The sequence below is a fragment of the Periophthalmus magnuspinnatus genome, chromosome 21 (assembly GCF_009829125.3).
Source record: "Periophthalmus magnuspinnatus isolate fPerMag1 chromosome 21, fPerMag1.2.pri, whole genome shotgun sequence".
Lineage (NCBI taxonomy): Eukaryota > Metazoa > Chordata > Actinopteri > Gobiiformes > Gobiidae > Periophthalmus > Periophthalmus magnuspinnatus.
Window position 1 is genome coordinate 14,396,149 of NC_047146.1, and position 16,191 is coordinate 14,412,339.

The window sequence follows — 16,191 nt, forward strand, 5'->3', positions numbered from 1 at the left end:
GAGGCATCCTGCAACCTTCTAGCCGATATACTCATTATCCCTCCTTTGTACATGTGTCCAAACCTCAAATTTGCCTTGTATGGCTTGATCGTTCAAAGAGCTAAAAATCCCCCAAAGTCAAGTACTAAGCCTAGACTCAGTAAGAATTAAACCAGGACTAAATTTAACAGTTTTAAAGTTTGCAATTACAACTCAACCTTATAATTATTAACAATCAATATTCAATTTAATGCATCGATTTTATATGTTAAGTTCCCATTTTTCCCACTATAAACGTATGCAGCAGTTCATTGCATCCCACAGCCTATTAGCCCAGACACGCCAACCATTGGAAAAACACTTTAGAGAGCTGTCTTTAGGCACGCTCAAGGTCATACATCAAAACATTTACGCTAACTATACCGACGGTGACAATAATACGTCTTTTCTTTACCAGTGTCATCTTGTAAATGCTCGTGTTTGATCTAATTTACCTCACCGCGGACTACATATAAATCATGATTGAGTTGTATAATGACTATATATGTGTTTCTGAAGCTGCTTATTTGGTACAATGGTCATAAATCTGCCCAAAGCTAAAGGCTATTCTTAAGATGGGAGAAATGAGGAGAAGAAGCTGCACCTGGCTCCTCATTTCAGACAGGAATTGGTCGAATGAAGATGTAATATAAAATGGCCTTGCAGTGACAGAGGTATTCAGATGTTTTTGCTTCAGCTACTATCCTGATTCATGCTCCATGCGAAGGTTAATTATTTTTTTTATTTTTATACAGAATAATATGACCAGACTTCCAACAACAGATCTACAAGCTGATTGGTGAAAGCTTGAGTCACTTTTTCACTGTTTTCCCAAGCGTAAACTGTATATCGATATGTATTTTTTCCATAAAGACATAACTTCTTGACAAAAATGTATTGAATAATCATCTTTCACTCTTACCCGTCTTTGTCTGGCTTCAAATGTATCTATTTCCAAGGATAATCCAGGTCAAATTACAGTTCAGATCTATGGAGAGGCGACCCCACTGACAGCACAAGGTTTCAAGGTAATTTTGAGTGATAAAATGACATGTAATTGAAAGAAAATGTAAGTTCAGTTTAATGCTGCAGCTATATTGTGCAACATTTCAGTCAAAGCAGTGAATTAAACCTGTGTAACCGAAGTGCTTGTGATGTAGCTTTGAAGAGGTAGCTAAAGGATTTCTTGGTTTAAAGCTTCAAAAGTTAATTTATATAAGCAAGTGACTAAATGTGCAGCTGTTACTTTCAATTACACTTGAGATTGGTTGTAATTAAACTAGTATTTCTACATAACAGTTTTGCTTTCTGATGTTTTAATTAACGAAAATATGTTTGTATTAAACTTTCAATTGTGTCTAGTCTGTGTACTCGGCAGTGTTCAATTTGTTTTGTGCTAATGAATCGCGCGGGCACACAGCAGCTTTATCTTTTCAGGAAAATTCGTTGTCAAAGTCTGATCTCAGAAGCTAAGCAGGGTTGGTCCTGGTTAGTACTTGGATGGGACACTGCTTTGAACCCCAGGTGCCACAGTGGGGCGCCGGTGACAGACACTTCACTCACATGACTTAGTATGAATGTGGTTGTCAGAGGGGGCAATGGCGCAGATTGGCAGCCTCTCTTCTGTCCGTCTACCCCGGGGCAGCTCTGGAAAATCCCTATATAAGACAAATGCATCGTTATTATTAATAATAGTAGTAGAATTAGAATTAGTTGTGGTAGTTGTAGTAGAATTATTATTAGTAGAAATTATTTGTAGTAGTAGTAGTAGTAATATTTGCTGTAGAAGTAGTATATCTGTATCAATTACTATCAATACTCCTGAGTAGATTTCCTTTTCAAAAATCATCAGAAGCAGTAGATTTTGAAATCAAACGTTATATGACTACATTTTGCTTTGTTACGTATGTCCTTGCTCTTCAAACTGCATAGGCGAGTGAATTGAAGTTTGCTTCTGTAAATTCGGTATCACAGACTGCAATTTTATTTGAGATGAGATCTGCGATTGGAGTTTCAATGGAGTGGAGAAATGTGTTTGATATCGAGAAAACAGAAAAGCAATTTACAACCATGTCACAACACACAAACTAAGACCAACAGTGGAGTAGACCAGCTGTCGGATTCCCATTGAGTTATATCTGATTCATAACAAACGCTGGCTCATGTTTTCTTTTCAGGAGGAGGTAAAGGAGCAGGCGGAGAAAGGGTTTTGGGGTCTGCGTGTGTCGTTTCTGTTTGGTGTGTGCTGTCTGGGCCAGGCTTTTGAAGAGGGAGAAGTGATGCATCATGGTCATGCCGCTGTGAAGCCGCCCACCCGCTCTCACTTTTTCATTGAGCGCTTCAAAAAGACTGGAGCTGGTAAAGGTTTGCAGGAGTGAAAGAGTGAGGGGAGGAGAGGGGGCAATTTTGAAGTTTTGTATAGTGTAGAATGAAAAGTAATATAAGAATTGTCAAAACAGCAAATTTGGAAATGTTTTGATTGATGATATTTCCAGTACTTTGCCTCCTTATTGATATTTTTAATGCTATGGCAAAGGCTACGATGCTTATTTTCCATCACTCTGAAATCTATGGATAGAAGTGCATGTTGTAAATGAATTAGTAATAGCCCGTATAAGTAAGCCTAAAAATATTTGATTTTTACTGTCTGAAAAACTAGTTTGTGTTAAATTGTTTGTAGTGCTCTGAAAGTTATTCCTCACTTACCTTATGCGTCCCGAGCATCCTGCCTTTTGTAATGCTACGACTAGCGTGCACTTCCTGACACTCGGACAATAAACAAGCGACACTTCATAATTAGATGCAGACAGTGTACAGCAGACTTATTTTGATTATTCAGAATAACTAGAGGCTTGGTGCAGAAGCAACTCAGTTCAGTCGTAAGCTGTTTACAGTGAGTCAGTAAAGTGAAGATATTACACAGTCTGTTTTATCTGTGTTCACATGTGGGTTAAGTGCACATGGATTAGATCATTTACAAATCAAGTAGTAATCAAGTTTTATTCATCCATACATACACATACATATATAATTTATAACTGGCCCTGTAGCTTTTCCTGCCATGTGTAAATATCCTTAGTTAATATTACTGTTCATGAAACTACAGAGTGTACTACATATATGCAATTTCAAGTGCTTTTCCAGTGATACAAATAATTAAAACAGTATATGTACAATTATTTTTTACTATAGTCAAGTTCAGTATTATTTTGTTTTGTAAAGTGCATGCAACAGAAGTGACATAAATTACTGTAATTACTAAAATATTAGTTTGCATGGTCATAAGTCTGAAGCAGCTCAGTTCAATATAGAAAATGATGCTCAACACAAGTTATTAGTAGCTTTGTTGTAGTTGATGTAATACAAGAGCACACACTTCTCTGCCATGTCAAAGGCTTCTGCAAAATCAGAGTTTGCCTTGGCACTACACTGTCGTAACGGTGGGTATAGCGGACCAAAGAGTGCAGACTTGCAGTGTTTATTTTACAGATTGTGAAATAATTAACAAGAGTTCATCAACCCAGCAAGGAACTAGGAGCGGGGTGTGAGCCAGGGTCCGGGGCAAGACAAGAGGGTGAAGACCAGGAGTTGAACAATACCGGGGCCGGAGCAGGAGTCGTGGAGCAAGCCGGAGTCCAGGACGAGATAAGGAGGTGAAGACAAAGGGTGGACTGTACCGGAGCTGGGGTGCGGAGGCAGGAGCAGGAATGAGCGGGAGCAGGAATGTAGACATGCGGACACTCTGGCCTCGAACAGGATGAAGCAACGCAGGAATGCAGTAATGCAGGAATGCAGGAACGAAGGAACGACGGCACAGAACAGGGTGAAGAAACGCAGGAATGCAGGAACAAAGGAACGACGGCACAGAACAGGGTGAAGAAACGCAGGAATGCAGGAACAAAGGAACGACGGCACAGAACAGGGTGAAGAAACGCAGGAATGCAGGAACAATGGAACGACGGCACAGAACACGGTGAAGAAACGCAGATGATCTCGCGCCGAGTGTCTGGTCCCAGCTCCTCTTATGCTACGCAGCAGGTGGAGGTAATTGCGCTGATGAGCTGCAGGTGCGCGAAGGAGGAGCCAGGAGCTCAGCCCCGCTCCGGCAGGTGAGGGAGGGAAGGAGCAGGACAGGAGGTAAAACGTGGAACAGACGGTGCGGATCATGACATACACACTCAATAACTCACTTGTTTTGGGCGTTTTATACCAACACTGTCTTCTCATCAGAGGGGCTGCAGCTCCATGGCAACGTCCCAGCATTTTAATATAATCCACCCACTAGAACAGAACAGTGGCGCAGGTTTGGAATCTCCTCATGGGGTAGTCACTGTCTCAGACGAATGGAAGTCCAGAGTGTGACTTTAATATGCACCGTTATGGAACACAAATTGTCCCCCATTGGAGTAGAATGTTTCACAGACCTGGAGATGTGTCTGAAATCTGATGACTTGTGATTTTCTCTGCACAAGTTAGTCCTCTGCAGAGGCTGTGCACGACTGTGGGATATTTATGGTGCTAATATAATTTGATTACAGCTGCATTTGTTGGGCATAATCAAGTCAAGTGTTTTTGGGCACACACTGCTCTCTGGTCTCAAACAGATGAATGGAGGAGACGTTAAAGACATTACATTATAACATACATGATGATGGGGCACTTAATCTAAGTGTCTCAGTGTAAACAATATCCATCTTGATTTGTTACATATTTTGTTATGCACAAAGTGGAGTTTCAATTGTGTGAAATGGCTATGCTCGTGTTGGAGTTATTCATCATTAAATCCAATCACAGGACTATAAAATATAAGTTCATAATATTAATGTGCTATTTCCTTTTGTGTATCTCTTTCAGATGTAAATAGAGCAGCAAGTGCCATCAGGAGGAGTTTGAAGCCCAAACAGCATAAGAGAGAAAGACCCACTTCTCCCTCCAGCCCTCCATCCCTGACAGTTCATGTTTGGGCGTGTGCAGAAGCAGCTCCTGGCTGTGGGGCTCAGTAGAGCTGCTCTAATGGAAGAGAGGCCTGACAAGATTGTATACCTCTCCACCATCCCAAATGCAGCATAATGCCTTCCAAAGTGTCATGCTTGTACCTGCTGACAGTGGTGTGCTGGGCCAGTGCACTGTGGTACCTCAGTATCTCTCGGCCTACGTCCTCCTATGAAGGACACATGTCCATACCCATACGCAAGACTGTCAAAACACCCAAAAACTTCACCTTCACCAACATCCGCTCACGCTCTCTCAACCCGCACTCCTTTGAGTTTGTCATCAATGAGCCCAAGAAGTGTGAGAGCGTCAGCCCCTTCCTGGTCATCCTCATCAGCACCACTCATAAGGAGTTTGATGCTCGGCAGGCCATCAGGGAGACCTGGGGTGACGAGAGCACCTATGGAGACATCCACATCCTCACCATCTTCCTCCTGGGCAGGAACACTGACGACGTGCTCAACCAGATGGTGGAGCAGGAGAGCCAGATCTTCCACGACATAGTGGTGGAGAACTTCATCGACTCGTACCACAACCTGACTCTGAAGACCATCATGGGCATGCGCTGGGTGGCCACTTTTTGCCCTAAGGCCCAGTATGTGATGAAGACGGACAGTGACATCTTTGTTAATATGGACAACCTCATCCACAAACTGCTCAAGCCCAACACTAAGCCCCGCAGGAGGTACTTTACAGGCTATGTGATAAATGGGGGGCCCATCCGGGACATGCGCAGTAAGTGGTACATGCCGCGTGACCTGTACCCGGACAGTCGGTACCCCCCCTTCTGCTCGGGCACCGGATATGTGTTCTCTGCAGATGTGGCCGAGCTCATCTATAAGACGTCCCTTCACACAAGGCTACTGCACCTTGAGGACGTGTACGTGGGCTTGTGTCTGCGCAAACTCAACATCCACCCCTACCAGAACAGTGGCTTCAACCACTGGAAGATGGCCTACAGCCTGTGCCGCTACCGCCGCGTCATCACCGTGCACCAGATCTCCCCAGAGGAGATGCACCGCATCTGGAACGACATGTCCAGCAAGAAGCATCTGCGCTGCTAGGACTGGGTCCCTTTGCCTTTTCTTTAGTCACTGAACATTGTACAGAGGGCTGCTGCTGTGTCTTCAGGACAGTGTTGTCCACATTCATTCTCTGTTTAATGTGATGCATTATGATTGTTGAAAACATGTGAGGCCATGTAGACGACATGGTGTTGTCATTCCAATCCTGCCTTCTGATTTATGTTGCCTATTGAAGTGCCCTTGAGCCAGACACCAAACCCACAGCTCTGCAGTCACTGATTCCATCAACTTCCTGTGTTGTACAGACAGTATGGAGTACTATATGAATACACATGGTTTATACGATTTTATTTACATTGTCAATAACACAGTATGAGCCTGGGACACACCAATCCAGCTTTTTCAGTTTTGAAACTGATTACGATGCTCTAAGTATCTGTCGATACCTGATTAACTAATAAAAAATAAAATAAATTAAAAAATCTAACATTTTGAGACTTTCTGGGCTAAACAATATATTGGTGCATCCCTTTTATTGATGTTGGAATTTTAAGCTCACCCCAACAATGAAAACAAGATCTTCTGGAGTGCTTTACATTAATGTTGTTTAGCTTAGAATCAACAAACTAAAAGACCTCAGGTCTAAAATCTTTTCTTGAAGAATGATACTTTCAGCTTGTGCAGCATAAGCAGTAATATCAAGGCCAACAAGTAAATGACCCAGAGAGATAGTAATTGCTGACATGGACTGGATAAATTATAAAGAGTAAGATTATGTACACCACAAATAGATGTGCATCAATATCAAGTTCATCAGTTTCAAGTAAGACAATGAAGTTATTTATTATAAGATCGTTTAATGGCCAATATTGAGAACATCATGCCAGGTTAGCACTTTATGTTAATACAATTCCATTGCAGAGTAAAACAAATGCATATTAGAATCACTTTGAAGATACGTTCACTTTTTTATAAAGAAAGTCTCTTGGAATCAGATATCTCTAACAATAAAAATAACACATCTACTTTCCCACTGTTTCCTTTGTGCATTCCTCCTCCTGCCCTCAGTGAGTTGCATCATGAATCTGCCTGTATTTTGTTTACATATCATTTAAATGCCTTTTTAAAAAACACTGTTTGCATTGGGTTATTTCTTACTTTTTTCATGACTACAGCTGCACTGAGGTTTAGGTATGTATGTCTCACTATAATGTCCAGAGTCTGTCCATGATATTTAATCTACCTGGATGTAACCTCACACGTACCAACACTGCTGACAACATGGTGGACATTTGAGTCATTCACAAATGTGACAGTATTTGTTCTTTTGTTTCATGGATTTTGTAGTTTTATTTTAAAGCTAAAGCTAATGTGACATTTACTGTGAAAACATCTATTCCACACGGGGCTGTCACTGTATATTGTATGTTTTTATATTAAAGAATACTTGAATAATTAAAGTAAAACATCTGCAAATGGTTTGATTGTTTATTTGAAACCGAATATATGTCACAAAAAGGATTTTTCACTATGTATACCACGGCTCTATAGTTACATCTGCACATAGATGTATCAGCTTAAGATGTTCTGAGTTGTGACTTGTGAATGAATGTTGTTAAACGGAAATCGTTTTAGCGCTGCTTTAGATCACGGGATGTCAGCACAGGAAACAGCTGCAAAGACACCACTGACTCATCTGTTTAAGTAAATTGTAAATGCTCTAGATAAGAGCATTGAAGGACTCCCTAGTTCATATCTAGGTAATTTAATGTCTGATGGCCAAATTGTTGTTTTTTTATTTTATTATTATATATTATATTTATTTTTATTTATTCTACTCTTATGCATTTATTTTTGCTCACACATTTTGAAACTGCCCCATTAATTCTTATTATATTATATATAATGAAACTTACAAGTTGGTATGGTCAGAATTTTGTGTTCTCTCAATAAGAAAAATATCAACCATAAAGGGTAAACAAAAAAGAAAACGCAACACAGTTTGAAATAGCAATTCTTTATGTGTTGCTCTTTGTTGGAAATTTGACATCAGCTGATTACAGAGGACAGAGGTAATAATATGCTGAAATGATACACGTACTGTACATAGGAAACACAATAAATTATATCATAAAATAAAGAATTTAGCAGAAGTTATTATCGGTATATATTACTTCAATAAAACAATATTGAGCTACTAAACTTGTTTTGGGACAAACAAAATGGCTCGATGACACACTTCTTAGTTGTCTTTTGGTTTTGTCTTCAGACCATAGACTGTATAAAGAAGTGGACTAGTGCGACGTCACACACAGCGTTCGGCTCTGGTCAAATGAAGCTCATCGAGGCTGGAGCGGTTACAGGGGTAAATTTGGAGTTGAGTTCCATATTTGGAATTCTGACTGAGTATCATAGAAACTAAAGAGCCAATCCGGAGTGAGGTTGTTGAAGGTAATGCCCCTTCACGTCTGCACCTCTGATTTAGCAGGGAGCAGGTGCTTAACAACACTATCAATCAAACCTGTTGCTAACACTAATGGAAGCAACCTCGGGGAAAGAAGGTACCGGATTTGTCTGTTATTAATGTTTAATACTAACTTTTTACAACCAAAGTCATGAGTTTCACAGCAGCAGTTATGGAGAGAAGGGCAACAGTTTTTCAATAGAAAGTAAATTGGAGCCAGAGTCGATGGAGCCGGAAGCGAGTCCATGCTCACTTCCTATTTGGAATGCAACAGTTAGTAGGTTAGCTATGTCCATTTATATATACAGTCTATGCTTCAGAGGCATTGGCGTACAGTACAGTTTGTTGACTAGTAGTTGTATCAGGGATAGTAGTAGTATATGTTCTCTGTGTGCTCTATGTGAGTATGATCTTAATTCATCTGAAGACATAAGCAAACACGCTAACCTGTGCTAACGAGCTAAAGGCAATTAGCCCGTCAACCCAAAAGTGCATTGTAGCTTGGTTTTACATTTCTTGAATGGTGTCAGTGCTGCGGTAATACATTTCTAACATGGAATTCTATAGGCTTTTTTCATACATTGTCACTAGCTACATTCTTAGGCACAGAAAATGAACAAGGCACCTCTAGCATTTTTAACACTGTCCACGGCAGCAAATTATACACAGTAGCTTCCGGGTCTCAATTTGACTGCACATTCAAACTAATAATAATAAATAATTCCCTTCTTTTGAAAAAATTGTGGCTAGAATTTTATCATTTTTACAAGACATTCGTTGTGTAATAAATGTGCTTTTGTTTTTAATGACCGGAGATTACATTCTGACCTCAGGTGAAACATCATGTATAAACGGGTCGATGCGATGTGTGTCAAAGCAAATTCAGTGTGGGAAAACCAAATCAGTAAAACGAAAATTGTGTCTCATTTATTATGAATAAATAATGGATTTTATGAAGAGGTAACAAAAATATAATGGTACAACATTCAAAAAGCTACAAGTGAACGGTGGTCCTTCACACCTGAGTTTTCCGGTGGGTCGTTCTGATCCGCAACGTGTGCTGGCGGTGGAATGTTGGAAAAGGGTCAAAGGTCAAGGGTCATTTAGGAACAGTGCATGGGGAAACGGTTTGGTGCAGTGCGGCTTTTGGGGCAAGTGGAAGATTATTGTGTCATTCTAGCAAAACATTTAGGAATAAGAGTTGTGTATTGATGTTGTACTTGTGTATCTTTATCATTATGAGTCAGTTCTCCCTCATCAAGTCTTTTTCTTTTACAAGTTAGGAAAGTTTAAGCAAAATCAGATTTGAAATATTTAATTTTTTTTTTAATATTACAACTTGGCTTTTAAGTGCACATCAGTACAGCCTGTTTAAAATATATTCAAGTAAGAGTACTGTTACTTTAATAAAAATATGACTCAAGTAAGAGTAAAAGTGAAATAAAAGTATTACTATGCAAATGTAACCGAGTGCTAAAATTCTTTAAACTTTTACATTCTTAGTGGTAACCTTTTGGACGTTTGCCTTGAGCTTGGTTATGAGTTGTGCTTGTTTCGTGGGCTCAGTATAAAATTTTAAATAAATTCTTAGAAACATTCTTTTCATAATTCCCCCCACAGAGGCTATTCATGAGGCTATGTGAAATAACTGCATGTGAACTCAGCCCAAAGCCCAGGGGAGGTAATTTAATATTTTTAATTGTTTTATTATACACAAAAGGCAACACTTAGCTTGCAGTGCTGACATTTGCTCGAAGAAATGTTGAAGAAAAACAACTATGAAGTCACTGGTCTTATTACTCACCAAGCACCAAGCCAATATCCATTAGAGAATTGCAGTTTTATTTACGTTGAAGAGTAGCACTATTGTCTAAAGGAAGAGTATTTTTTATTATCATTGTCGGTATTGAGTAACGAGTCTATTCCTTTAAATTCTAATATCGTAACAACACTAGTACAGATACGCAACTCTCCCCCCTGACGTTGCTAGAATGACTGAAATCTTGAGTGACTAAAGCTGAGGAGGAGGTGCAGTAGTGGAATGTCCCTCTGCCCTGATCGGTGTGGTCCCTGCGTCCCACCTGCTCCGCTCGTCCAGCAGCCATCAGCTAACACTCAGCTGGGCGAAGCCGATCAGCTTGACCTCATCTGGAGTCTCCGTGTCATCGCAGCCAGACACCTGAGAAAGAAGAGAGGGAGGGAGAGAGCGGGAAAGGGAGGAGGGGGCGTGGAGAGACAGATGAGAGGGACATAGGTTAGGGAGAGGGAGATGACAGAGATGAGAGAGAGGAGAGACAGGTGACAACGAGAGAAATGAGCGAGAAAGACAGGTGAGAGGGAGGGAAAGAGAGAAAGTTTAGAAAGAGAGGAGACAGCGGGGGAGAAATACAGCAGAGGGAGAGAGAACGAAAGCAAAGGAATGAAAGAGATAAATGGAGGGAGCGAAAGAGGGACCGGAGAGAGACAGATGTGTGTGAGAGAGTGAGGCAGGCAAGAGAGAGGGGGGGAGGGAGGAGAAAGGTGAGAGAGTGGGAGAGGGAGGAGGGGGCATGGAGAGATAGATGAGAAAGAAATAGGTGAGGAAGAGGGAGATGAGAGAGAGGAGAGACAGGTGAGAAAGAGAAATGATCGAGAAAGCCAGGTGAGAGAGGGAGGGAAAGAGAAAGTTTAGAAAGAGAGGTGACAGAGGGGGAGAAATACAGGTGAGAGGGAAGGAATGAGAGAGATAAAGGGAGGGAGAGAAAAAGGAACGGGAGAGAGGCAGATGTGTGTGAGAGAGCGAAGCAGGCAAGAAAGAAGGTGATAGAGAGAAAGGTGAGAGATGAGGGAGTGGGAGAGGGAGGAGGGGGCATAGAGAGACAGATGAGAGGGACATAGGTAAGGAAGAGAGAGATGACAGAGATGAGAGGGAGAAGGAGAGACAGGTGAGAATGAGAGAAATGAGTGAGAAAGACAGGTGAGAGGGAGGGAAAGAGAGAAAGTTTAGAAAGAGAGGAGACAGCGGGGGAGAAATACAGCAGAGGGAGAGAGAACGAAAGCAAAGGAATGAAAGAGATAAATGGAGGGAGCGAAAGAGGGACCGGAGAGAGACAGATGTGTGTGAGAGAGTGAGGCAGGCAAGAGAGAGGGGGGGAGGGAGGAGAAAGGTGAGAGAGTGGGAGAGGGAGGAGGGGGCATGGAGAGATAGATGAGAAAGAAATAGGTGAGGAAGAGGGAGATGAGAGAGAGGAGAGACAGGTGAGAAAGAGAAATGATCGAGAAAGCCAGGTGAGAGAGGGAGGGAAAGAGAAAGTTTAGAAAGAGAGGTGACAGAGGGGGAGAAATACAGGTGAGAGGGAAGGAATGAGAGAGATAAAGGGAGGGAGAGAAAAAGGAACGGGAGAGAGGCAGATGTGTGTGAGAGAGCGAAGCAGGCAAGAAAGAAGGGGATAGAGAGAAAGGTGAGAGATGAGGGAGTGGGAGAGGGAGGAGGGGGCATGGAGAGACAGATGAGAGGGACATAGGTGAGGAAGAGAGATGACAGAGATGAGAGGGAGAAGGAGAGACAGGTGAGAACGAGAGAAATGAGTGAAAAAGACAGGTGAGAGGGAGGGAAAGAGAGAAAGTTTAGAAAGAGAGGTGACAGAGTGGGAGAAATATAGAAGATAGGGAGAGAGAAAGAAAGCGAAGGAATGAAAGAGATAAGAGGGAGGAAGAGTAAGAGGAACGGGAGAGACAGATGTGTGTGAGAGAGTGAGGCAGGCAAGAGAGAGGGGGATAGAGAGAAAGGTGAGAGATGAGAGAGTGGGAGACAAAGAGTGGGAGTTAGAGAAATATAGACAGAGACAGGGTGAACAGGCCGCCATACGTCTCCTCAAATTCAATTCATCCTCAATCCAATCACAACACATCCAGAGACAGCACACCAGATACACACAGAGGAAGTGACTTTGTGATTTCAGGACACAGGGTTGTTTTGTATCCACAGCTACGCTACAATGACACGAGATCATCGGAGAAACTATACTGTTGCTTATAGTCTACCGCCAGCAGCAAAAACATCAACAACACATTCAAATATAGTTAAAGTTTTTCAAGTGAATGTTAGAGCAACTTTTTTTCTCAGACAAAATGTTGTTTGCCAGTGAAGCACATAACATTAAGACAAATATGAGTTGGAAGAATCAAAATGTCAGATGTATTTATAGTCTCGCTTTTCAAACTTCTCTTCGCCCATTCTGCTGTGAAATGTTAAAAAGATGTTGATATATACTATGTTTATTTTTCAACTAAACCTATCGCCAAACTATTAACTCCTTCTGCAAAATGAATTAATCTGGCTGAGGTGGAGTGGTCAGTTTTTAACTGCAAAGTTTGGTGGTTTGATCCCAGCTCCAACTAATTTTGTACAAGACACTTCACCCAAGTAAGAATCTGTGTGAAAGGAGGTTAGCAGGAGCAGACTTCCACTACTACCAAAATTGAATGTAAGTAATGTCATGTAAGATGTCTATAAGGCTGCATTCAAACACAACGCTAGAACGAGACCGAGAATTAAACCTGGACTAGACCAAGGCAGGACTAAACCACGTCTACATAAGGACTAAACTCGGCTCAAACCAGGACTAAACCAAGTGCCGAAAACTTCAGTGTCCAAAAAGGGGTCATTCGAAATGGTGAAGTTTAGGCACAAAGTAATTTTTTAATTTAAGAAACAGGTTAAGGGTAAAGCTAGGATTAAGGAAATGGTCAAGATTAAGTTTTTTGGTTGAGTGGTTAAGTTTAGACTGATACATTGCAGCCTTAGGAATTAACAGTTCAAAGCAAAATAGTATAAATTTTTACTGAGCAAAAGTAATTCAACTAATACATATCTGTAGGCTTTAGAATGATGAAAAAGTAGGACTGCTGCCATGGGAATTAACAAAACTACATATCCAATCTTTTGAATTGTGAAAAGTCCTCAGAACGTGACCTATGAAAGTGAAACCCGTGAATAGTCATCATAATCTGGATTATAACATGGTACTACAATCATAAAAACTGACTACACCACAACAAGTCAATTTATATGGCGCCAATAACTACAAAATGTACTGCTAATTTTCTAGCTTCTGTATCTCACACATCATATATTTATATTCCAAGCACAACCTTCAAAGAGAATATAGAGGAGCTGATATAAACTATTCATAAACATTTGATTGCTAAGCAAACCCGTGCGCTCCACTAGATAGAGACATAACATCTCTCCCATCGAAAAAACCTGTTCTGTGCACTCACGATTCTACGCCGACCCCCTGATCAATTTAGTCCTCCAGCTGCACCCCCACCCCCCACCCACCACCCGCTCCATAAAATGACTGCATGAAATCATAATAAACGCTTTCCTGACAGGTCTAATTATTCAGTGCGTTCTCATAAGTCTTTAAACGGGCAGGGAGTATTATATAGCACCTGCCGAGCTAACAGGCTAACATATGTAAATGAATACATCCACAGTAGCTCCGTGCGCTAACCCCAACTGTCCATGAGGTGCTGAGGAGGCAGAGAGATGACCCATGCTCTGCTGCACATATGGTGTTTATACAGAGCTCTGTGCCAACTGCTAATATAAATATTTTTCCCATAGAAAGTGGAGTGTGATATACATGAATAATGTGCATAAGAAAAAAAATGTTAGTAAAGGCTGGTTATGGCAATATTATGAACTATAGTGTGTATTGTGGGCCAATAAAATTCACATAACAAGAAAAATAAGACAGCGCAGTTCAAAGGGATGCACTGATCCGATACTGGTATCAGATATAGGAGCCAATACTGAAAAAATTGCTGGATCAGATATCGGCTTCCAAATACTGGTTCAGCCAATATCCTGGTTTGGCATATGAACTGACATAGTAATAATAATAATCCATTATTCTTGTATAGCACCTTTCCAGAAGCTCGAAGTTGCTGTAGAATTTCGTGCATTATTCATTCACTCCACACTTGGTGGTGGTAAGCTGCTATTCTATCACCAACTGCCCTGGGGCAGACTGATGGAAGCGAGGCTGCCAATCTGCAATCTGAACAAATAAGAGAATTTACTGGCTCTGCTTGACCCAGAAAGTCTCATAGTGTTTGCGCTTTTACTGTTGTCCTGTAGTAACTTGAGGACTAAAAAACATAAATATTTAACACATTTGGATCAGTTGTGTCTTATTTTAGTTTTATTTAAAATAAATAAATAATATTTTCAGTCTCTCCAGTTATATCAGTTTATATTGAGTATTACAGATACTTAGAACTATAGTATCGAAACTGGCACTGAAACAAAACAAAGGCTGGATCGGTGCATCTCTACTTAAGATATTATTTTGGTGTGTGTTTTTACATGTTTACACCTGAGGACATGTGTCAGCTAATCAATGGATTTTTAGAGTAACTGTTATATTTAGAAGATTAAGTACAGTTAATTTAAAAAAAAAACATGTTCTCTTCATTTCTGTCTTTGTCACATTCAAAACATCACATCTCAAAACCTGCACCGGTGTGAACAGTCAGAAAAAAATCAGATTACTCACCTGATCAGATTTTGTATGTGCATGTAAATATATCTACTGATCTGCAACATTGTCTGCTTATAACTTTGTGATGAGAAAACTGGATAGAAGCATTTCAGAGCAGGGCTTATTACAATTTTCCGAAGCCAGGAACCCATTATCGAAATGAAAATATTCCTCTTACCATCTCCGGTTCCCAGCTACCATAAACTATTTTGAAACTACTCATAAATTTAATAAAAGACTATATCTATTACCAAACTAAAATATAAATTGAAAGACATATTTTATCTAGTATTTGTGCTTAAAGTCCCAGCTCTGTCTGAGAATGATGTCAATATTAACTGAAGTGAATGATCCACTCACTCAACTGGAAATAACCAAGAGATTGAATTCCCTCAACCAAGAATAGCAAGTAAATGTCAATATTGGTTTGTATGTTAGTAGTTAATTCATGAGTTATTGGAATCCACAATAAATATGTGCATTTGAAAAATATGACTATGAAGCTTGAAACATTTGATACTGTTTTCACATGACAGGTTTTCATGTTTTTTTTATGACTTATTGGTATGGTTGGATAGTTCCAAGTTCCATCTTATGCATAACAACTGGAAAGCCTGCAATCTTGGAATTTCTACTCGGAAAGTCGGAGAAAACTTCAGAGAGTTAGAAAATGCAACATGGCTGGTGAAAACTGAAAACCTGACAGTCAAAATATTGATTGTACAGTGAACCTTTTCCTGTACAGCTGTTGAGCCTCTGTAGTTATAAATGGTTTGTTATGCTCTGTTATGCTAAAGTTGCTAATGTGTACACAGAGCTAATATGTACACAAAAGCAGAAAGTCAAGCTCGAACATTGCTTTATTAACTGCTAATGTAGTAACAATGTCCGGGTTGCAAGATTAACTTAAATGAATCAGCATTTTAGAAAATTAAAGCATGCATTTCATATCTGTTGCCTGCAGCCAGGAAGTAAAATTATACACTTCCCCAAAATGCTCAAACTAGAGAAAACTTGGTCAAAATCTGAGTTGTGCAGTCTAATATGTCGTGTGCACTTTCTCTTTACATACGTGACATCCAAGAATAACTCTGTCGTCACCATTGCAGGGGCTGTTGCTTGACTGTGCCTAAGCTCCTGTCTGTCTACATGGCTTTTAACA

At 40.5% G+C, this 16,191-nt stretch overlaps 2 protein-coding genes across 2 annotated transcripts in view; one reads left to right on the forward strand and one right to left on the reverse strand.

The window, feature by feature from the left end:
• Positions 1-7,461, forward strand: part of b3galt1b (UDP-Gal:betaGlcNAc beta 1,3-galactosyltransferase, polypeptide 1b) — a 61,350-nt gene extending 53,889 nt beyond the window's left edge. The window contains exon 3 of the mRNA XM_055230833.1: positions 4,873-7,461. Within this exon, the coding sequence (XP_055086808.1) occupies positions 5,088-6,074 (987 nt within the window). The 5' untranslated portion in view covers positions 4,873-5,087 and the 3' untranslated portion in view covers positions 6,075-7,461. The remainder of the gene's footprint in view (positions 1-4,872) is intronic.
• A 575-nt stretch (positions 7,462-8,036) lies between these two features.
• The window catches only part of stk39 (serine threonine kinase 39), a 38,077-nt gene continuing 29,922 nt past the window's right edge, over positions 8,037-16,191 (reverse strand). Inside the window, exon 18 of the mRNA XM_033987549.2 lies at positions 8,037-10,678. Coding sequence (XP_033843440.1) covers positions 10,604-10,678 — 75 coding nt within the window. The 3' untranslated portion in view covers positions 8,037-10,603. The remainder of the gene's footprint in view (positions 10,679-16,191) is intronic.